The following is a 25,716-nucleotide window of genomic DNA, read 5'->3' as shown; positions in this document are numbered from 1 at the left end:
CTACTTTTTCCATGCGTATAGTTAATCTGTATTGCTTATAGATTACTTACGTTACTCCATAATTAATTTATTATGGATTTATTTATAATTAATATTTGTAGATGTTTATATAAAATTAAATTTTATTTCCAACTTTATTATAATTTTTTTTTATATTGAACTAATAATGTACGTAAATAACAATAGATTTATTGTTCTGAAATTCCACAAAAAATATTATACATATCACGTCTATTCTAGATCTTGCAACACGATCATAACTTTCGAATTGTTATATTGCAGCCGGTAGAGCAATAAAATGTTCCCGTGAATTTACCTGTTATTTGTTCCCATTTCTAAATTACGAGTGTTTCTGTTCTTTATAGTACATTTTTTTACTATTTTTTGGCATAGCAGAATTTCATGACGACTATTTAACAGAATTGGGCACTTTGCTTTTAAAGAAAAATAGCAAATAAAATTCTTAAATTTTGAAAACAAATTTGTCGTTATTGTATAAATATAATTATTGTATAAATTATATTTTGTTAATATTTAATGAATTGTATATATATCTGTATATATATCTGTATATATATTGTTATATTAGTATATATGATTGGTCATATTATATTTAAAATAATTCTTAAAGTTTAATAAACTATTCTTGCAATATTATATTTCTAAATTTGTAACATATATATTTTTTTATATTATTTATATTTTAAAGCAAATAAAATTTTATAAAATTCTTCAATGTGAATACGAGATCATAATTAAGAAGAAAAATTATAATTATAATATAATATTGATTACATGAATAACTTGCTTATCCCTCGATAGATTTGTATTAACAAATTTCTACTGTATTACAAATTGTCTTATATATATATATATGCACGAAAAACGATAAATTGATGAAAAATATAATATATAAAAAAATACAGGTTAAGTAAAGTTAAGTAGAGATCGAAAATATAAATTGTGAGAGATCGAACCTAGAATTAAATCAGATTGAATTAAATAAATGCTTTATTTGAGTTAGCAATTTTTGAAACGTACATAAATTCTCATTTCTTTCAAGTAGGTAAATATTTTTGACTATTCAAGTAAACTAGCTGCAGTTTATGCAAAATAAAGTTTTTTTCTTTAATATTCGCTTTTGTTTCATTTTTCCTTATAAAAGATAGGAAAGAATTCTATTTTACGTGATATTGGTTTTTCTGTTTTTGTTTTCTATATGCATCTATTTTATTTTTCATCACAAAGAACTTACCTTGTACAAAATTGGTTTCTTGTTTAATGACTTTTTTTAAATGTTCTCTTTGAAGAGAGAATCTTGGTCGATAATTTTATTAATATTTTATGCACAATATATTTATAATTGATTTCTCTTTAACATAATTTATTTTACGACACTTGATTATCACGATTCAAACTTTTGCAATTTTGTCAATCAATGATCGCACAACTTCAGCTCGCATATAAATTCTCCATTAAAATAGTAATCTATTTATAATAATTTTTCTCTTTTTCTGTTTTTGTTAATTGTAATTGTTAAACTCTTATATCATTATATAAATTATTCATTTTACATTAAAATCATATTAAATGTATAATATATCAATAGTGGATAAGAAGTATGAATAAAAAATAATAATTTCAATCAACCAAACCGACAAAATAAAATATCGTGTAATAATATCATTTTGAACGAAGAATAGAAAAGAATCTTACCTTGAAAAGTATCGAGATGCCAAGATTCATGAACGGTTTTGTGAAGTCGATCACGCTTTCACGAGCGTAATTAATGGTCATTGAGCCAACAGCCAAATCTGCTTTCTGTGAATAGAGACGAAATCGATTATCCACTGGAAATAAAGAAAATTTATTTATACAGAGAAAAGTTATGTGATGTGAATATTACGATTCGGAACGTTTGATCCACGCATTTCGAGAGAAGTGTTACAACATATTTCAGTAAAATAAAAAATCGTGAAAGACATAGATCAAAGTATCCAACTCGTATTCGATGAATGTGTGATGGAATCTGTGATTTGAGATTCTGTGATTGCATATGGTCGTATGCATTCTCCTACCTTTCTCCACGATCATTGATATTCCTATATCTAATCTAATCCTATGTCTAATTCTTGTGTTGGAAGCAGTGATGGTGCCAGTGTAACTGTAAAGTAACGTGCAATTGGTGCAGGATTCAAGGAAGCAAAGGATAATCTAATCGGATTTAAAAACGTAATTCTACAACTACGTTAAAATCACCTCTATGGGATAATCGATATTCAATCTCTACGAAAAAAAAAAAATCTTATACTACTTCTTTTTTATCTATTTCAAAAGGTTAACGTCCATCGATGTCCTTGGAAACATTCAAAGAATCTTCAACATTGTCGATCCATGATGATTCTTGAATTTATCGAGAAATCTTTTCAACTCTAAATAGACTCTCTTATATTAAAAATCAATTTTATGATGTACTTTATGATATTACTATTATGTTCGATCTCTATAAACAGGATATTTCTCTTAAGAAAAGAATATTATGCAACAATCTTGTGCAAGAACTTCTTTTTCTTCCCCCCTAAAATATTTTCATTGCATCAATTCTACTTATTATAATTATAATTATAATTCTATTTCTCATTTTTTAAACAATCTAATTCCCATTAATTTCCTTGAAAAATTTTCAAGAGAATCTCGAACATCGTCAGAGTCCATCGATGAATCGAACGATCCCTCTTGAATTCATTGAGAAATCTTCCCAATTGGCGTCCCACGAACGAGGATTAACCAGAAGGGCGAAAGATTCGAGGAACGTTTTTGGAAAGGAGGCAAAACGTTGTATGCATACACACGAAGTTGGTATACGTTATCTGACTGCTTTTTCAGCGTCTGGAAAAGCACTCACTGTGGCGTGGGGTGCGCCACGGTAGCTAGGCAGATTTATTTCTGGCTGCGACTACTTGGAAACCGTGTATGCAGTCACGACCGATAAGGGTGAAAGAAACTGTTTCGACTATACATTCGTGGATTTGTTCATTTCTTTGCATTTGATCGACGATCAGTCGTTTCAAGGATTATTTTATTTCGATGATTTAAATATGTCGCGATCCAATCCAAGTGATGGATTTGAATCAATGGCTTGGAATGTTGTAATGATGTTCTGATGGTGTGCGAGTCATTCGCTTAAACCCATCGCTAGAATCGATACCAACACATGTTTTAACTTATGTATCTATGTTTGCTTCGAGATAAGCTTTACGACTAGTAAAGTGGGGTCATTTGGAATTATTTCTTTCGATTATATGAAGTATGTGTACATTGTCAGATTTGTGATTCTATCACTGAAGAAATTATGATATGCTTAATTTTATATTGAAATTTCAAATTCAAAATTTAATTTCTTAATTTTTACTCGAATATTTATTGTTAATCTTTATCGTTATGTATACTTTGCTGCTCATCCACTAAGTTTACATTAAAATTCAAATTATGAAGTTACTTGAACTCAAGAATTAATCTCAGACAATTTGAATAATATTTACCACGCGAAGTTTGAAATATTCTTTCAAACTTCAAGTGAAGTTCGGGTCTTTTCAATCTTTTTTAACTTTTGAAAACCATATGAATTTGTATGGTGTGAATATAAATTATATGATTCGATAAATGTATATTAATAATACGTTCAAAATGAGATGAGAATATAACACGTAAGAAACGATCATTTAAATCAATTTTATCATTTGCATAATTCTTTGAACCAGACTTTTCTGGTCTCAAGATTGATTGCCAATGATCAAACTGGAACTTTTCCAATCGATGATAGTTTTGTCAATGTCTGTCTTGTTTCCATCTTAATTCCGATCGATCGATCGATCTTCGAATTGATTTCGATCGACTTAAACGATAGAAATAACAAATAAGTCTCTTATAAATAATATCGAAGAAATTTCAAATAGAACGTTTAATCATTTGGCCATTCATCGAGCAATTCTGCAACGAACGCATTTATATACGCATAATTTATACGACTGTATTTTTCTAAAAGCATCATTGATAAAAAAAAAAGAAGATAGATGTGTGCGTAAATTATACACACACGCACGCATATACATCTATCGGTATTAAAGAGAAAAAAAGAATGGCAGAAGTTGAATCGGTTATTCGTTATCGAATTCACAGAGTACCGCTTTTATGGAAAAATCGTGGTGATTAAGTCGCAGTTTCCCACCAACCCGACGTGAGAATTATTAATGATCATCTGACAAAATTAATAACACGGCGTGGTATGATATAGAGCGAATCGCTTTGTACCAGCTGTCGTGTCCCAGCTGAGAGGAGAGGAGAAAAAAAGTAGCGGTTGCCGCAGGGAATTTCTCTTCGAGGTTCTTTGCGAGAACGCGGCCTTAAAACGAGTTTCGTTTAACCGTTAATTATCTTTGCTCGAATTAATTCTATCGCGAATTTCCACGTTTCAGTGATGAAGTTTCTCGATTTTCTTTACTCTCGTATTTTCAAATCCCGATTCATTAATCTAGATCGCACTTCCGCGGATTATTGGAATAAATAATGTATTAAATTACGCGTTCTAAATCAAATTTTCCCGAGTCGACATCATTGGATTGAATAATATATTAGATAAATATCATATACCTGTTTCATAAAATACTATACATTATTTTGATCAAACTATCAAATTTCTCATATATTCATCAAAGTATTTGAAATATTAAAGGATACAATATAGTCTTGTTATTGAAATTATATTAAACTTTTGCTTACGATTTAAACATTAAACGAAATACTATTTTCAAATACTTATGAAAATATTCCAGTTTTTATTATCTATTTTATCTCGAACAATATATTTCGAATTTATTTCAATCCTGTATCATCAATATTATTTACAGTGCTATAGTCGAAACTATTTAAAACTTTATTAAGCAATAATAAACGAAAAAAAAGAAAAAGAAAGAAAATTTTTGCTCGAGGAAATTATTATCGCGTTAATTTCATGGAAAACCGCGATATTAATTGTTCCATGGGATACCGCGACAACCGTATTCATCCATTATGCATCGTGCGGGAAAGTACACATTCGACTTGAGCTTTGCAGAATACCGAATAGCCCGTTCCCGACGGTAGATTTATTGGAAAAGTTGTCCAGGAATTCCTCCTCGTTCAAACTTGGGTACACGTTGCATGCACAACTTTATATATATATATATATACATTTTTTTTTAGCGACAGTTTTAATCTTATTTTTTTTCTTTTTATCACTGCAAAATTTCTGAAGCAAACGAAGCGTTACCAATTTTTTTGATTTATTTCGTGCGATTCAACAAACATCGAATATACGTATTTGCGCACGCTTTCGTACATAAATATTACGTGGATATCTTAATTGTAACAATTGTTTAAAAAAGAATTATGAAATTTAATGAATTTTATTGAATTTTGTACATTTATTTTGTTAAATTTTACCAGTAAAATATACTTAAACTGAATATAAAAGTTTAAATATAAGATTCGCTACCCAAGCTAAATGTAAAATTGAATAAGAATAAAAACTATGTTCCATTCAATATAGAATTGCAAGAATAATAATAAAAAATAAAAAAAATTTCTTTTTACTTTACTTTTCAATATACCCATCCTGTACTTTTATATATTCACTAATTTTAACAATCTGGTTACCAATTTTTTCATTGTTTCGTGGACAATATTTCGTTCAGTTTGCAAAACTGTCCATAAATGACTTTCCAATTTCTGTATTACCCTTCCTGTATACATCCTACAACATTATTTTAATTAAAAGAAAAATTGCGACGGCAGTAACTAATGTTGCAAAGCAAAAAAAAAAAAAAATTCGCAGAGCACAATGTATTCGGTTAAAAAAAGAAAGGCAAAGAAAAAATCAGAATTTTCTATCGTTACTTTCCTCGAATTCGAGATGCATCTATTCACGTACTCGATTAACTATCGTCAACAAAGACACGCGACGACACGTTCCATCGAGAGAGCGAGAGAAAGTTTGCAATGCAAATCAGGAGTCGATGCGACGGAACGGTTGGTTCATGCACCCTGTTCTCCTCCCCTCTGACTATATAGATAGGTGTGAAAGCATAGTTTCGTGTCGCCACCCCCTTCAAACCGTCAACCACGCGCGAACCAGGTAACGGCGTAATACGCGCGAACCCGATTGATTAAGTGAGGATTACGTCTAGCAGATCCCTGCCAACTTGGGAATCGAATGCTATCGAGTAATGGAGTTAGCGAATTAGCGTTATTACCAACTTGAGCGAAATTTCCACGCTACGACAATTTTCCGTGGAAATTGTTCGATTTGCAAAAAGGACAAGCGCTTCCATCGATGAATAAACGACTTAATAATAATAATAAGAATAAGAGTAATAATAATATCATGGAATATACTCTAAAAAAAGTACAGGATTAGTTAGAATATAGAATCAATTGACAAAAAACTATATATATATCGCGAAATTATCGAGATTTCGATTCTCGTCAACAACGACAAGGGAACATCGAGCTCAGGAATATTTCTGACAACACGAGGATATATGACATATCTAAACTTTTGTAAACTGAATTGAAATTTAACTAAAAAAGTATTTTAATAAAAAACCGAGTCCGAGCAACGTGATGAAAAATCGAATCGTGAACAGCCATGATCCATTTATATTCTCTAATCATTTAATTTAGAATAATGAAATTTTTTAGCGCAGAATATATTTTTGATAGTAACACATTCATCAATTTATTAGCACGCATAACTCTCTCATATTATACATATATCACCATTATTTTTTATTAACTTTTTATTCCCTTATTCCATTTGATGAGTAACGAACCCCCAAGAACAATCTTTTACATTCTCTATGTATATAGATTCGTAATATCAGTCTAATAAAAAGAAAAAAAAATTAAAAATATGACATTAATAAATCATTATTATATTTACAATCATATTATATCTGTGAACAGACTAAATCTCCGAATCATAAGAGATGTAACCTAACTAAAGCGATATTTCATCTCTCGATCCCCTTTATATTCTCGATCCTTTGGTATCCTCGTCTATAGGGACACTTATCTCAGATAATTTTTGAATTCTTGAATACTTACGAAGAGACGTGTAGCCTCTCTTCTCGTGTTCTTCTTCTACAGATGTACGTCGAATACGTGGGCCAACTTTCGTATTAAATTCGGCGCGGAACTGTGACGTTTCGAGAATAGACACACTCACCTTGTCCATCAGCTGGCGCACTATTCCGTTCCACTCGCCGGTCTCGTAATTGTAAACGCCGTACTTGCCATCCGGAACGAGCTCGATCTTGTAGCCGAAGCCCACCATGTGAGCTATCTCCTTGAGCAGGTCGATGCAGAAGCCCTCGTAACGTGCGTTCCCGCTGAAATTCCCTCTGTTCTTCACCATAACGTATGGCTGCTCCTATGGGGACCACAAAAAGGAGGCTACTACCTATCCTCTTCTTCCACTTCCTCTTCTTTTTTCCCCTTTTTCCGACCTCTCCTTCTACATTATTTTATTCGTATACGTTCCTGCTACCCTTAACCCCTTCTCCTAGCCTTTTCAACCCTATCCTTCGAGCGTTTTCTTTCGTTCTCTTTTTATTTTCATACCGATCCTCCTTTTCTCCGTTCCTCTTTCGGTTTCAGTGCACTAGATTTCAGTCTACTAGATTTTTTTTCTTAACCTTTCACCCATCCCTTAGTGTCATCTCGTAATACGACAATCGCAAGATATTTATTTATTTATTATATCTTTTATAAATCTGCACTCGAATTTTCTGAATTATCCTAATCGTCGAGGAAAAGAATTATGATTTAAATTATCGATTATCAAAATATTTCACGTGTCTCGACCAATTCTGATCGATATTTATACCGCAAATGTACGACCTCGTACTCAGCGTCATTCGATGCTGATTACTAGCTAAATGGATTACTACTCGATAGACTATTACCGCGAGAACTCCCTCGAGACAATGTATCTACTATGTGCGTGGAAGCTCGTCTAACTTGGAGCAGGAACGAGGGTTGAGTCACCCTCATTTTCACCATCGTTCCGCTTATTTTAAAGAAATTTTCGAGGGAAAGCATCGAGTGGTGGTTATCTTATATATTATATATACAGAATATTGTATAAATAAAAATTGATTTATGATTTCTTAACAAAAAATCTATTATATAAGATGCCTTATATAATTATATTATTATGTTATAATATATTTGTGGAATATTTTTGGAGAATCGATATAGAAGATAAAACAAATAAAAGAAAATTGAGGCTTATCAAATTATATATAACTTGTGATTAGACAAAACAAGAAAGCGGCAAAGTGAGACAACAACGTGACAGAGATAGAGCTGTTTCATCTATCATCCATCCTCTCTTCATTTAAAATTTAACATTTTTTTTATAATTTAATTTTTTATACACCGACCTATGCGTTTGTTGCAGCCTCTAAAATCAATCCTCCCATGAATATACCTATGAATAATATTAACATCCCGTACATCTTATGAGAGAACGAAGACGAATCGATTATACGGTGTATGAAATGTTGCTTGCTTTGCCCAAACTTGGCCGAAGTTTATCGTTTCTTAAACTCGAGAAACGAAAGAAGAATGATGTCGCGCGTAGATTTCAATATAGATACGTTTTCGTTGAGACGTAAAAAAGGATGGAGGCAATCCGCGGTGGTGAAGCGGTTCGCGGTCGAGTAATTGGAAAATCCAATTCATTTAAGTTTAATTTAAGTTCACCGCTGGATAGAGTGTTTCGGTAAACGGGCGCGAGGCGTGCTCGCACATCGAAGCCTCGGTATTCCCCGAATTGCAAATTAGTCGTGTGTGTTCGCGGCTTAATCACGTCAACTTGCAGTACTTCGAAAGAGGAACAGAGAAAGAAGGGGGTGAATTTTCGAGAATTGATAGAAGATCGTTGACGAAATTCTTGATTAACTTTTCAACCGTTTGTTTATCTATGAGTGACTATAAATCAGGATCGAGTATATTTATTCAGAAATAAAAATAAGAAACAGAGAGACGAATTAATTGATTCGAATAAAATAAGAGATAAAGGTGTTTTCGAATAAATTTTAAAGTATTATTTTCAAATGATTTCATGATCGGTTTAACAAGTGAAAAAACTAAACATATGAAAAAAATATATAATATCCAATCTTATTAATTACTTGTTAACCTCTTGCAGACATTTTGCGTTAAACAAAATAAATAATTATTTAAAAAATACGCAATAAAAATTATAGAATTAAATTAATATCTGCAATTCTTAAAATTTTTCTCACTTTTTTCATTATTTCAAATTTTTAAAAATTTGAATAATAGCTCTATAATTTAAAAAAATCTTCGAATGCAACTTTTAAATTTTTTCCTTTAAAAAGAGGGTTAAAAAAAAGAGGATTAAATGCGTACAGTTTTCTTTTCCTATTTGTACATATTTGTCCACAGAGGATTAATCAAACACATTTCTATTGCGAATGAAATATCTGTCTTGGTTTACAACGTTTCTCATTTACACGAATGTCAATTATGATCCACGATTTATGGGCTTTATTACGTGTCACTTAGACACTAGCGAATAATTAACGTATGTCGTGATTTATCTTCGACTTATCAGTCAAATTGCTATAAGTCGAGCGGATGATCGGTCACGATGATTTAGAAATCTTGGTCAAATCAAGAGTCGTCGAAAAAAATGAAATATCTATTACGCTATTCAACGATTATATTTAAACTCGATGTAGAAAAGTGTCTGGTGAACGAAAGTACTTTTGGTCTTCCATGTTCTACGAATTCCTTGCGAGGTGATTTTAATCGAACTCGAGAAGAAAAAAAGAAAAAAAAAAGAAATCATTTCCACAAATTATGCGGTAAATTTTCATCTTGAAACTTGTCAATCTTCACTGTATAACAATTATTCCACCCTTGAATCCTATCCAGGCTTGAAAAGTGTTCACGAGTTTGCGTCCATTTGTGTAGAATTGTACTCGACTACCCATTTTATCTATGTATTTGTGTTTACACAACAAACCTAAACCTAATTCATGTACAGTGCATCTATATATTCATAAATCCTTAAACTTTAGTGTCTAGCCTAATGTATCTAAGGTGCGTTTCGTGTTTGTTCACGACACAAAAAGATATCCTTCGACTAACACATAAAAGTGTAAATGTAAGTGTGTTCTAATTCGAGAAAAAAAAATATATATATATAATTCTAGATTTAATTTCGTGGAAATAGAGACAAAAGACTTGTGACAAAAACATGTGTTTCTATATTAACAGTTATTCTAAGTGGAGAAAACGCGTATGGGTGAGAAAGTGGATGTGAGAATGAGATAGAGAGACATAAAGAAAGAAATAGATAGAGAGAGAAAGAGAAAGAGAGAGAAGATAGAAAGAAAGAGAGACAAGAGTGAGATGAGAGAAATTAAACAAACCAAATCATACATGTCGCATGAGCTCTCTGACGATGCCGTTCCATTCCCCGGTTTCCGGGTCTTTCGCGCCGTACTTCCTGTCCGGTACCAGCTCCAATCTGTATGAGAAGCCGACCTCCCTCGCCACCGCCTCCAGTAGGTCGACGCAAAAACCGTAAAACCGCGCGTTCCCCGTGTAGTTTTTTTCGTAGTGCATCATCACGTACGGAATTTCCTGTGTCGCAACGGGTGTCCATGCAAACAACGGAACACGCTGTCAGATCTGGACGATACACGAAAATTTTGCGCAGGGACGGCTACACGTTTCCCTTTATCTTAATCGTTCTCGAGAGACTTCTTTTTTTCGAATAGGGGAGATTCGAAACGACGGCTATTTTAATTCGATTTCATTTTCTCATTTTTTTTTGGGAAAATTTTAACAAAATAAATATTTGCAAGATCGATATTGTTCCATTCTTATTTCCAGAATATTTTTTGGATTCTTTTTTTTTTGAAATTGGAGAGATTCGTCACGATGGATGTTCGACAATGACGATTGGAATCATTATTAATTTGGATAATTTAATTTGGGAAATTCGTCGATCGGGCAATCATCTATTAAAAAAAGAAGAAAAAAATTTAAATTTAAACCTTGAGAAACTATAATTTTCCATAGTCTGGGTTATATACCACGACAATTTTAGTTTCCACTCGGTGATTTCCGTTCCACTCGCAGAAGGAAATGGCCCTCGGGTAAGAATTCCTCGGCCCAGACTACAACATCTGCCGGTTATTCGATCGTTAACGATTTCACGACTCGTCGATGCAGTCGATTTTATTCCACGGATGCGTGGAGATTTTATACCATTTTACGGAATTACGTGTCACGTTACTACGGATACCGGACATAAAGTACGAGATTCCGCTACGCGAACGATGCAATCGGCGTTTATTACTTCGTGGACCCATAAGTTTTCTTTTCCCCCAACCAATGGATGATACTCCTTAGCTGCTCGTATTCGAGGTCTTTTAGAGTGACGTGTTATAGCTCGTGTGCCTGAAATGTCTGGGTCTGAATTGTAAAATGAGTCGATCATCGATATCTCCATGATGCGATCGTTTTCGATTTTCATTAATATTATCCTGTTGTTATCGGATTTCGCGAGAGAAAATTGAACGAAAGATACAAAGAGAGAATTATATTATTAAAGAATAGAAAACGCGATTTGCCTTTTGATGGTAGAAATTGATTTTATACAGGGATGAATATGACGTTTAGAAGAAGGAGATAAGTGTATGGTTGGCGACTCACCAATATAGTGATGACGAGGAGGGTGACATTCGCTGCTCCTGGCTCGAAGAAGGCCGCGGTATCGGTCACGTTCACACCGATGCCTGGACGCCATTCACCGACCTGTTTCAATTTCCATTTTAATTCTATGAATAAATAGTAGGGTGGAAAGAAATATAAAAAGAAAAAAATAATAAATAAAAATAATATCTATACAATAATATTCAAATTTTGAATTTCTGAAGAGAAAACTTGTTAATTTAACATTATATTTTTATTAAATATTTATATTAAATATTGAGAATCACAACCAAATTTCTTTCTATTATTTATTATTAAAAAAAGAAATTATTCTTTTGCATTTTGATTTTTATTTTTTCCAATCTAATGAATATTCTAAAAAATACCTTAACAAGCGAATGTTGCTTCAGCTTCAAAAGGTCCAATTTAAACTGAATTCTCCGCCCTTCTTTGAACTCGATAGGGCCAGAAATACCCTTCATCTCGACCTGGAAGAACGTAGAGAATACCACGGTCATTTTCCAACGACAATTTCCACTTCCCTGTTGTATTGTCATTTTACAGAAAATATAGTTCCAAATAACAGCCCTTGAACCGAGCTATATATATATATATATACCGCGTAACTTTCAACCCCTAAAAAGTTTCAGATCTCAGAGGTGCAAGTTCCAAGGAAATTTCATCCAAAACTTCAACTCGAGAAAGTCCAAATAAAAATACAAGACTTTATTCTTGGAGGAGTAAGTTCGGAAAAAAAAAAAGAAAATCTTTTCACGATCGTTGAATCATAATTGCGCATTTGCATCCATGACCCTCGAGGAGAAAAAACGAAAAATAAAATAAAATAAAGAAAAAAAGAAGCCGAGTCAGAGGAAGAGATTAAAAAGTCCAACGGGATGAAAGCAACTCGGCTCGTTTCTTAAATTTATGCGCCTCACGATTCCCTGGATGACAGGGCACGAGTTTGTAACCCCTCACTTTTTCAAAATATCTCCCAGAGGAGGGTAAGAAGGAATCTCGGTTCGAGCGTTTGCTTGACGGTTTCCGCTCGGACTTGCTCGAGAGCAAGTGGTCTTTTTCATCTTCGAAGGATTCATCGCAATAACGACAACTTTTTGAGCAGAGAAACTCTTAACTCGGATATGAAAGCAACCACCGATCTCTTGAAACGGTGTTATGCAAATTAATCTTTAGAGAAAGAGCTACTATGGTTGAACGTTGACAGAAACTTGGTATAATTAATAATTACAAATTCGTGTATACAATTGGTCACAAAAGTGCTGGTCGTCTTGAATATTTCATTTTATAAATATAATTATAAATATTAACGTAACGAGATAAGTTGTTCAAGAAGAAAAATGCACGATGAAGAATTGTATATCTTGATCCTTTAAAAGTAAAGCAATGAAATAATTGTAGGTTCTCGAAGAAAATCCGAGGTACTTCTGTGATTTAATTGTTTCAGTTTGGAGAAATTTATAAGTGAATTTCTTTCCGGTTTTTTCAGAAAATGGTCGCGATAATTTTCGCCTCGAGAGAGTAAGAAACGAAGAATGAAACGACACAATGATGCATAACTGCAATTTAACAGTTTTGCCACCGGTTTATTATCTTGAAGATAGGGACGAGCGAAGAACTAGTGACGAGAACGTTAATTAACATTCCAACTTTTCTTTCACTGGTTTTATAAAAACCTGTATCAATATTGCATATAATGCATATAATGGCGAATTTTGAATATTTTGAACTTTTCTTTATATTTCTTTTTTTTTAATTCTAAGATATGAAAAAACCATTGCCAGATAAAAGAAAAATTATATTTATTTTTATTTTCTTTTATCTATGTGTTCATCTTCGAATTTAATTTCTTTACAATCTCTTATTTCGTTTATTCTTCATTTATTCTCTTTTCTTTTCTTACACTTCTCTCTTCTTATCTACTCTTCATATTTACATTTTATTCATTTTTTAATTCATCTCTATCACATTTATTCCAAAGTCGATTAACATACAATTAAACACGATAGCCTCAGGTTTCGTTTACCTTTTATTAAAATACTCCGAATATTTCAAAATTGGAAGTATTACGAGATTACAGATTTTCATGGAAAAACTTACGATGGGGGATTTGTTTACTCTCTCTCGACCCCCTATCTGCCATCATCACAGATTGCATAAAACGAAATAGATTCCCTCTTCCTTTTCATCCTCCTTGAATCCATTCGTGGAATAAGTGGTTGAAGAGTTTCAACCGATGAAAAAAGAATCGAGGAACTTCTTAATATCGCGGAACCAATGGAATCGATTAAATAAAGCAACGGAAGAAAGGTAATGCATCGACGAGTACGTCTCTGGAGCCAATAATTTCATGAAATTTTTCCAGGATTATTGTGAACTTTCTCCTGTCCCGTTAACCGGGAACGAGCGTTATTAAATTTTGATTTTTATGAAGGTCTTCGCGCTGACAGAAACAACAGCCTCGATAGGAGGATAGGAAACGAGCCGAGAACAGTTCCATTCTACCGGATAAAGGGAATTTACAGCGATATCGAATTTCTTCTTCTTGTTCTTTTTTTTCCTCATCCCTTAACAGAGGAGCAAAATAATCTCGTTCTACACACGACGTCCTATTATTTTATCGGGGAAATTATAAGAAATGATACGCGATCATTAGTTTTCATTTTATTTTCCTCTTCGTGGAAATGTATATTAGACGAATTGAGAAAATAAAAATTATGAAAATTGTTAAAAACATCATTATGGGTGATATTATACGCGTGGACAAGGAATTAATTTTCATTTTATTTTTCCTTCGTTCTTGTTAAAAAATGGATATATTATGATACATTTCTTTAAGACGTATCGAAGATTTCAAGTATGGTTGAAGAAGTATGGTTGGGAACTTTCATCGTTTCTGCAGCTGACGTTTGTTCGATGGAAATATTTCTGTCAGTTTTGGGGAATCGTGAAATTGGTAGATATTTACATAAAAAAAGAGAAAAAAATATGGGAAAATTAGATTCTTTGAAATCATTGAGAAAATGCTTAAATAAAATCTTTTTTTATTTTTATACAGGATAGACTATTTAACTCGATTATCTTAATTATTAATGAATAGATAACAATTTACTTTTGAAATTTTTCTATGTATTTTTTTTCTCTTTAAAGATTAATAAGCTTTTTTTTATGGTGCTAGAAATTAAAAAAAAAATAATGAAGATTTTCACGTCAATTTATTCCACCTTGTATATATATTTTATTCAACAAATGAATGGCTTGAACGAAAATTCAAATGATTAATCTACGTACGAGAAAGTTTAACGAAGCTCGAAATTGTTTAAATCAATGGAAGGAATCATTATAAATTATTCTGGCATTTTTCTAAAGTATTTTACAGATCAGGATTAGATTGGTAACTTGCTAATTTGAATATTCGCCAAGCGGGATTGCATCTCTAGGGAGCGACGATGCTTGGATCGACTTGCACACGGAGCATAATCATATGCAGCTATTTCGACGTTTCAATTTCGAGGCACAGAGATTAGCGAATTCCCTCGTGATCCATTTGTCGATTAATAATAATTACAAGCGTATCGAGCGTTCCACAATGCACCTCGGTTAATTAAGTAAATTTTGAGAATGAAAGAAAAAAAAAAGAAAAAAAAAAAAGAAAAGAAAAGAAAAGAAAAAAGTATTTTGTAATAATATTGATTGCTTCAATTCTCTCGAAAAATTATTCGTTATATTTTTCGATTGCTTTATAAAAATAACAAAACATTATTTTCTTCTCATTTACCTGAAATTGATGAAAAATGAAAAAAAGAGAAAAGAATGGAAGGAAATAAAAAGAGTAAAATAAATGAAAATATTGCAATGAATGTGAGAAAGGACATGAGAAAAGAGAGAGAGAAAAAAAGAGAAGTTCTAGACCAACAGGAAGTAAGGCCTTAAATCGCGAAAACCGGAAACGATTTGTGGCATGAAACAGCAGCCAAGACGACACGCCGTGTCCGTAAATTAATGGACGATCTTTGTTCCAGTTTTAGGTGTACAAGTTGGATCTAAGTTGCTTTTCAACGACAGATAACTTCTGGCATTTTGGCCAAGAATGCTCGTTAAGTCCAGCTAGTATAAGAGGAGGATTAAAAGAGCAATAACTATATCGCATCTATTGAATAAATCCGGTCATTTATATAGCAAATTAATTTCTTTTTTTTTTAGATAAATAATTTTTATCGTTTCTAATAAAAATTTAATTGATTTGCATATCTTAAAAGAAGAAGAATAAATAAACTGTTTTTGACTTTGTTTTTTATTGATAATTAAAAACTGAATGAGAATATCTATCGTGCGAGCAAACTTCGATGAAATCCTATTAAAATTAGAAAAATTTTGAACCGCTGTAACTTTCAAGATAATAACTTCCGGTCAACGAGTGAGCGATCGTTAGAAGCGCGGAATTTTCCCCTTTAAAACGTTCTTTCGTTTATCTCGATCCAACTTCCGATTCTCGAGATATCATCGTATAAAGAGAAAGTAATTTTTAATCATTTACCTAAAACATGATTAAATTCTATTAAAATTAGCAAAACTTTGAACCGCTGTAATTCCGAAAATATTAACTTCCGGTCAATGAGTATACGATCGTTAGAAGCGCGGAACCTTCCCCTTTAAAATGTTTTTTTATTTATCGCAATCCGACTTCCGGTTCTCGAGATATCATCGTGTAAAGAGAAAGGTAATTTTTAATCGTTTAATATCTTCTTCCTTGTCGCTTACTCGGACCTCTCGCTCGCACCTCGTGTCACTGACCTATACTAAGCTCCAGACAAGTGGCAGACGTAATTCCTGGAAGAGCGTAGTACGCGTTTCCAGGGAAAAAATGTAGGTCAGGGATCCATTTATAACTTCTACACTGTAAACGCTATAGACACTTTAAATCCTTATATCTCGGCAATCAATTGAGATATCGAGATGAATCAAAAAGGGAATTCAATGGTATGGCTTTCTCTATCTTTTGAGTGAATTTTGATGATAAAATTTTTAGTTTATTCTCACAATTCTTGTACAAAAATTTAAGACAAATTTAATTTTCATAGTTTAATGATAACTAATGTTTCTTTAAAAAATTTTATGAACAAAATTAATGAATAAAAAATAAATATATGAGAAATGTCCATCAGAAATAATATGTATATATTTTTGAATTCTATTTTATTTTGTTAAAATCAATTTTATAGAATTAAATCATATTAATTTTTTTGTTTTTATCCTTCTTATTTTATCTTTACGATAGTACATCATGTAAACCCATATACAGTTTTTATGCTTGGTAATCTAATTTAAATTTGTCTATTTTGTTGTTTGCTGTGAAAAACTTCTAGACATGTTATATAACGAATAATTTATAACAGAGGAAAAAAAACATTGGTTGAAAAAGTTAAATGAAAGAATTAATGAACGTTTTTAATGAACGCATAATTGTTGCAAATAATTTATCCCATTTTATTTTTTCACGTTTTATTTTCTCGTATTTCTTTTTATTTCAAAATCCAAGTACTAAATCTATCATTTATGGCCAAACAGGCAAAAAACAATTAATTAAATGATACATATAATAATAATACAATCATGGATAAATAAATCTGAATCATAGAAATCATTAATGATACATATAATAATAAATAACATGAACATAATAATGAATAAAAAGTACTTACAATCCTAATTAAAAATCAATCCTAATTCCTTTTAAAATTTTCTTCGTATTTCAGATTTTAATCTGTTGAAACAATTTCGAGATTTCTAAATATTTTGCAAGCTCAGTGAACAATTAGTGACAAAGGAGATGAGCAGTTTCCACGATTTATGCACAAGTACGAAATTAACGTGAATCGTGAAAGGGTCTTTGTTGCTCAATCGCAAACTTCAATTTCTGTAAACGTTGCATTACCGTCGGCTCAACAAAACATAATTCAGCGGAGCAAAGTTGGATTTTATCCGTTTTTCCGCCGTTTATACCTCGTTTACACGCATGTAACCATATTTCATGCTGACAGACCTCCATGAAAGCGAACGATCGCAATTAAGTCGTTAATTACGAGCGGACTGGTAAAGCGTTAACCATCGGAACTGCGAGTTTCTGCGTTCATTTGCTTGTCTAAACGCATTATCCGACGACGATTACACAGAAAACCGTATTCCCTAAAAGCTAATTCGAACGAATATCCGTGATCAATTTTATTTTTCCTCTATTTTTAACGTTTTATGGATTTCAAGATGAAAGAGAAACAAATGTAGCGTGCAGAGGGTATATATTTGTCAGGTTATTTCTGGCAATTATTTCTCGTTCGGTCCAATTAAACCATATTGGAAGGACCATAATATCGCCAGGATTTAGGATCGTAGGCGAAATGTCCCATTAGGGAGTAGAAACTAACATAGTTATATCATCGACAATCCAGATACCCGATTTCTCTGCGTGCTACTCCAAGAAACCACGATTCCACGAGCGTGAATCGAGAGAGAATGCTTCATCAACGTCGAGTATCATTTCTTCAAAGGGAACTTTCAGGAAATGCGCTTATTAAAACGTTGAAAGAATTCTGATGAACACATTTAAGTCTTGCTAAATTTTCAAATTCATTTCGAAGATGGATTTCTATGAAGCTGTCTCTGTTCAGTGTTCTGCAATTAGATGTGCTGACAAGTGTGATTCCATCGTGTGAGAATAAAAGAGTTTAAGATTCGATTGTATTACGATTTAGATTTGTTAATAAATTTATAAATAAGATTTATCTGGAAATATATTGCGATAGATTTCAGAAATTACTGTTTCATATAGGAATCGATTACGAACAAGTTACAACAAAGTAAAAATCTATATGGGAAATATAGAGTGATATTTTTTTCGTATGGAATTTTCGAAACGGATATTGGACAAGAAAGAATTGTATTTGAATGTTTTTATTTAATCAAATACACGTCAAATCGAAGAATTTCTTTTCAAATTCAAATATAATATAAGTCATTGAAATTAAAAAGAGTTTAAATTATCATTGTGATGGTTATGAATTTTTTTAACGAATGCAAAGCTTTGACTTTCGAAAACGATTTGCACTTACAAATTTCTGTCTTCGAAATCGTTCGTTTGTTCAAATTCCTTTTTTCCTTCCCTTTAATCTTAATATAAAATGTACTCAACACATTCGTACAATACTTTTTATAAGATTGAAAATCCACAGAAATTCTTATTTTACAAATACAATTTTTCATCGAGGATGTTGGTTCTCGAAAAAAGAAAAAAAGGAAAATGTATGCATACCATCGTATCGATTTATTCAGAAATAAAGCTCCGTACGAAAAAAATATTTACATCTACAATTTCAATGTGGACATTTCCATATAGATTTACCCCTTTTACACCGCCAGTCTACCAAAAAACACGGAAAACAAAATATTATCAAGCTTCCGTCCATCGACAAAATTTATTCTTTTATCTGTTTCTCATTTTTTAAATATATGCATATAGTTTTTACAATCTCCAATCTATACTTATTCATGTCGCAACGATTTCTGAGAGAAATATCTCTGTCAAGAAAACGTAATCGAACTTCTTATCGATCGCGATCGATAAAGACTCGTAAAATATTCACGTATAGAGGAAAACAGAGAGATCGATAAATCCGCAGTTACAATTGTGTCTCACGAGCCATTGCTCGTCTCACTCGTCGTGTTATCCACGATCCATCGAGCTCGCGCGTTTTGCAATGCTAATGACAGGAAGCCGGCATTTAGCCGGCATTTGGAAATATGCCAAGGCGTGCGAGTGGTCTATCGACGAGCATCGGCTCGGATATTCAATTCCATTGCATGTTTGACTCGTGATACACAAATGGATCACCGATATTCCTCGTGTCTTTGACGCGCTCGATCGAATCGATCGAGCAACTGCAATGATTATCGTCGCGATCTTCGATTCAGATCGTATTTGACCGCTTTGATAGAATAGGACAGAGCTTGCAAATTTAGAATTCATTACTTACACGTATTTTGACGTTTCGTGATTGCACAGCCTTTGATAGATGTTTGATTTCGATATTTTAGATATTGTTCTTTCATTAATGTATTGTTAATGTGTCGTGTCGATTTGATATTTGTCATAATATTGAGAAAATTATAATTAATCAAAATCGTTATTGGTTGATATTGTTCTTGATATTAAATATATTTTTTTATTAATATTCTGAATTCCTTTATGTCTTGTATATCGCTTGCTCCGGATATATATTTACTTTAGTAAAAAAATATACAATTATTCTCTGGATTACATAAATTAAGAAAGCTTGAAAAATTAAAGAAAATAAAATATACGTACTCTTGACTATAATTTGACTATGATTGTTCAATAATTTTCCAATTTCTTGTCTCGATTTCGAGCCACGAATCGATACCACCTACCTCTTTTATTTTATTTCTTATCCGCACGAATTCAAAGGAAATTCATGTTCGACGATAAACAAGAGATTAAAAAACCACCGTGGAGAGAGATAAATTTCCTCTAGCAGGGCGCGAGCAAAAGAACTGCGTATCTCGCGAAGGAAAGAAAAAGAAAAAGGAAGAAAAAAAAAATTAAAAAACCGAAATAGAGGTAATAGAGAAGAATAGAAGGGGAGAAAAAAAGAGGAAGCAGACACGGTTACACGGAACGTGGGAAGAAATATGCGTGGGCGGGATACAAAAGGATATAACGGGCAGCAATTTCGGTAAGCGTTCATCCAAAACATTGAACCGTAGCGTCGGCTACGATGATGGTTTGGTGAAGATAACGGGGAAAGCGGAGGCCGTGATAAAAGAGCAACCCCTGTACAATTTTAACGCTCGGTAGTCCGATTACTTGCACCACCGAGCCAGTGACTAGCTTCCTCTCCCGTCCAGTGAATTTTTTCTTTGACAAATCCATTCTTTCGAAGAGAATTCGAACGTGTCGATTGCGAATCGTTTATTTAATACTGTTTCTCTTAATGCCATCCTTTACATCCTATACCTCTGTGATTTTCTCTCTTGACGATCAATTTCCATCTTTTGTGTATTTCCATTTGAAAATGATTCGTGTTAAAGTCTTCGATACGAAAATAAGAATTTTCTACGTTCGTTTAATGGTGAAATGATGTAAAAATGAATTTAGAAATTATTTGTATTCGTGCTATAATGATCGTTTGAATAAAACTTGTAGATACATAATTATTTTATCCTTATTCAATGGTTACTTATTAACTCTTCTCTCATATTCTTTTCTTTTCAATCAATTGCTTCGATTAAAATATATACTGTATACTCCCGTATACAGATCCAATAGTGTTCGATAAATCCAAAAATAATCTCTTATCACTCATAAATTCACATTCGAGGATTGAAATAATAATATGGATAAAATGGATAATAAAATGGAAAAATTGAAAAGACTAACTCTTCCTCTTACACCCAATTTACTACCGAATCGATATAAGGTTCCGGAAGCTTTGAGAAATGTATCTGCGCGCGAGGAATACGAATAGGAAGGAGAAGGCGAGTTCGAGATGAAAACAAGTCGTAGCGCGAAAAACGATTTGTGTAAACGAAGGGACTCAAGAGAACAAACTGTCTCATAATATAATACAACGTGTATCATTTGTCAAACAATGTCGTTTCAAACATCGTTTGATTCGATTCGAATATTTTTCATATTTTTATAAAGATATTGCAAAAATCTCTACTAGAGTTTTACGACTATATTTATTTTTCATCATTTAAAAATAAACGTGAATAACGCGACGCGTGTATTTTTCCCCGAATAGCCGCTTTTTCGTGACAAAGTATGCTTGTCGTCGAACAAATTTAACGAGTTAATTAGGATCTGTAAAACAGTTGTCAAAAGTTACGAGAGAAAGAGAGAGAGAGAGAGTACATCGCGTAAGAAATAGGTAACGATTTTAAAACGTGGCCGGTGTTTACGGTTTTAACGGCGGTAACGAGCTACAGCGTTCATAAACGACACTTTTTTCCGCCGTTTGAAAAGCGCGGCGTGATAACGCCCAAGTCATAAAACTACTTGGCGCGTTTCCAAACGCGTTTATCGCGGGATTAGCTATTCCGCGTTGTTTGTCCGTACGCTTTCCCGACCATCTTTAGACCAAATTTTGGCACGAGCCTGGCCTATCCCCTCTGTTTATACCCGTTGGCACAATTCTGGCAAATCGGGTTCCTTTTCTCAATTTAGAAATACTTTGCCGCCAGTGAATCTGGGGGAGAGGGGAGGGGGAATGGGGTCGTTAGGGCTCGGTTACAAAATCGATTTAACGGAGCCGTTCGAAAACCGCCACGGGTTCGTTTGATGGCTCTATAAATGGGTTCGTCGTGCGAAAACATTTTCTGAAACATGCTCGACGAAACGACGATGGTGGACGATCGTTTAAAATTGAATAATGGATCAAATATGATTTGCTAAAGGATATTGTTAAAAGAGGATCGACATATTGTTCTTTGTGTGATGGCGATTCTTTAACGGAGATTGTCGAGTCTGCAATCTACGACTACATTTATTAGTTTATAACGTCATTTTCATTTACATTTTTTATTATTGAATATCGAGCATCGCCATTATATAGATATTGTTCTACTTTATTTGCTAATTAGACTTGTTTAACGATGAAACAATTGTTTTTATTCTTAATTGATCTATTATAATGATTGGCGTATTGCTCTCAATTGATTATAATTGTTCTATTCACCATTTGAGTGATCGTGACGAGCATATTATATCTTTGATCGATCATGATTGTTCTGCTCTATTTAATTAACAATGACTGACATATAATCTTTATATCTGATCATGATTATTCTATCCTACGTGTTCGTCAATGATCGACTTACACTACTTTTACAAGTTATCTTATTTGTCTGAACTTTTTATCGTATATTTTACTATAACTTACACTTTTTACTATAATTATGAGACAACAACATTGTATTAAACGAGACAATAAGACGTCCAATAATATTTCCTCGTAATTGAAAAATTCGTCTGTATTGAAAACATCGAATGATTCATAATGGAAAAGGTGCAATTGATAATTTTTTTTCCACTTTACCACGACTATATTTCATCAACGTGTTTCATCGAGTATTAAACGGTTATTAATTTCCGTCACGTATTCAATTTCTCCTCTTGGCTCAGCTTCATCCACGTACCAATTTATCCCCTTTTCTCCAAAATACGATTCAATTATCTCCTTCCGGAACAGAAGATACGATTACGCGACTAATCTTCCGCACGAGGCATAAGTACGCAGCCGTGTGAATGCCGGTGGGCTCGTAAGTCAAAACGATTTCGCGGTAAATCGAACATCGCTGCTTATCGCACGAATGTCGATACGTTGCGTCGTATTCATAGAGAACGGTTCTATGTTACACACCGTGTTGAACACCGTGTCGAGCGAAATTGTGTATAACAAACGATATAAATTCAATTCGCTTCTCTCCGTTCGAAACGGTCCCATTGAAAAATGATTTTTCATTTTTTGAGGGGCTCTTTATTTCTTGTTTATAACCGTGACGCTTCTCGGTTTCACCGATCCATTACTTCTTTTTAAAAATACTTCCTTTGGCAGATTTAGTGGCTTATTTCTTTCCCGATGGTCAAAGCTTTCGCTTTAAAAGGTTTCTTCCCTTCCTACGCACCAACTTTTTATGTTTCTTCCATCCCCTCGAACGATACGCTTTTCTTTCTGCCAATTTCTTGTTTTCGTTGCATTTTCCTTTTGTTCGTTGATTGATAATTATTTATGAAATATATTTCTTCGTTTTCAATATATATTCAATTTATTGCCATTTACTTCCTTTTAAATTAATGGCAATATTTCTCAACAGAAGAATTTGAGTCTACTTCATTGCTTTTCCCTGAATTTTTTTCATTTGAAATCGAATCTCTTTTATTATCAGGATTTTGAGTAAAATAGCTTAATTAATATTTATGATCATTTTATGAAAGATGACATATAAGAGATTCCTTAAGGCAGAATCGATATTGGAATTTAGACATTTTAGTGAATTAATAACGTTCCACACACAAATGTTCTCCCACGGGATACTTGCAAATGTCGAACCCTTTGAATCTACTCAACTGACCTTTACAGTTATCGAATATTGGCAAAGGTGTAACGTCGAAAATCTCGTAACTGGTTATTAATTATTCAGGTATCGAGCGTGCAGCTTCGATTCAATCTATTAAAGATAACGTCAATTTGTCGGAAACCACCACGTAATACCATGATATGAAATTGAATTTTATAGTAGCAATTATTTCGATAATGACAAACGATGTTGTTTTGTCCAAAGAAAAATGCACGACTACTCACGTATTTTCGAATATATTACGGTCAATTCCACCTGACAGGTTGGAAATTATTAAATTTATTCACATTTGATGTTTGTAAAATGTTCATTGATATTCATAGAAACAGTTTTTCGATACGTTGATCTCGTAAAACGATTGAATATGAATGGCAATACGATTGATAGAATGTGGACTGTGGGATCCATGCAGCAAGAGAAAGATTCATTCGTAATGAATTTAGGAAAATTAAAAAAAAAAACTATCTTTCATGTAACATACGTGTTGTTTTGTTAATTAAAAAGTATTTTTTACTGAATATTGAAAAAGAAGGAAATTTTTACTGCACAAAAAATTGTATTGATTTGCTTTTTTTTTTATTAACATCCTACCATTATACGATATAAATTATTTTATGACTCGAAAATTGATCCTCTCTCCTTTATGCATAGTTCTCGATTCACGTGTATCATCTAAACAAAATCGATTATCGAACGTGTTATTAACCGTGAGATCGCTTTAACCTGTTATATTCTATTTCCTGCGAAACGGTTACAATTAGGCAAGCTATCGAGGCGATCGAGCTTAATATACTCATTTCCAATTTTAACGGAAATCCGTTCGTTATTGAAATCGCGGAAAATTTCAAAAGTTTCATTAAACGACCCCTCCTTTCCCCCGGATCGAAATTTCGTAAATTGCAAACTGCAACGAAATTCCCCTCGAAAACGGGCAACTATAACGCGGGATTAAAATCGTTTTTCTCGAAATTTTCGCGAGTGAAACAGCCATTCGTCTTTCGGGAAAGGACTCGCAATTATCGCGAATGTGGTTGTTTCTGGCAGCCGGCCAGTCCCTTTGCATCCCGTAATTCATCCCGAACCGTCGACTAAGTTTCTTCGTGCGTTGTAACAAACGTCGCTGTCCGTTAAAAGTGGACGAACCGATTCTCTCCCTGACGCGTTTCATTTCGTAAAATGCGTTCTGAACAATATTCCGTATATGAAATTCAAAATGATCGTGACCGATGACGATATTCTCGTATTGAACATGTAAAAGAGAAATCGAATTCTCGAACGACGCACGCAGTTTTCAACAAATGTAAATGTTGTGCATTTGATGATGCAAATTTAAATCTGGAAACGAAAAGTTATTTTGAAGGTAGAGACTGGATCTATTTCGTTCGTTTTGTATGTTCATTTTTGAACAATGAAAAAGATGGAATGTTACACCATTCGCCATTGGATGAAATCTAAATTCGATTTAAGCGTTCTCACAGACGACTCACAATCATTCTGTGACCCGCTAATGCGATGAAACATTAAATTCCGTTTCGAAGAACGTTCCCTGTCCAAATATTTCTCAAGATATATCACGAAATATCCAGCGCGCCTCGCTACGTTAATCTTCGTCATTCAGACAGAAACGAAGTTTTTATTTATTTTCAGATATTATTCGATAAAGTAAAATCTTCGTCTAAAATGTATCATCTTTAAATAAATGTGTCTCCAAGGGAATAAAATTATGAAATAATTCTAACATGCCACGAA

The 25,716-nt window shown here is 33.0% G+C and overlaps 1 protein-coding gene across 6 annotated transcripts in view; it reads right to left on the bottom strand.

The window, feature by feature from the left end:
- The window catches only part of LOC107993584 (glutamate receptor ionotropic, kainate 2), a 142,248-nt gene that overhangs the window by 40,456 nt on the left and 76,076 nt on the right, over positions 1 to 25,716 (bottom strand). For 4 of the 6 annotated variants that reach the window (XR_009829471.1, XM_062073641.1, XM_062073644.1 and 1 more), the window contains exons 9-12: positions 12,183 to 12,284; positions 11,797 to 11,898; positions 10,516 to 10,719; positions 1,717 to 1,821 (exon numbers count right to left, since the gene is read on the bottom strand). Coding sequence is in view for 5 of the 6 variants with exons in the window: in XM_062073641.1 (XP_061929625.1) it covers positions 1,717 to 1,821; positions 10,516 to 10,719; positions 11,797 to 11,898; positions 12,183 to 12,284 (513 nt within the window). In the remaining variant the exon portion in view is untranslated. Of the gene's footprint in view, positions 1 to 1,716; positions 1,822 to 7,264; positions 7,469 to 10,515; positions 10,720 to 11,796; positions 11,899 to 12,182; positions 12,285 to 25,716 lie in introns of all 6 variants that reach the window. The other 2 variants (XM_062073642.1, XM_062073643.1) reach the window with 2 other exon arrangements.

Source organism: Apis cerana, linkage group LG4 (assembly GCF_029169275.1).
Source record: "Apis cerana isolate GH-2021 linkage group LG4, AcerK_1.0, whole genome shotgun sequence".
Classification (NCBI taxonomy): Eukaryota; Metazoa; Arthropoda; class Insecta; order Hymenoptera; family Apidae; genus Apis; species Apis cerana.
The sequence above is the reverse complement of the archived record's forward strand: the minus strand, read 5'-3'. Positions and strand labels throughout refer to the sequence as shown.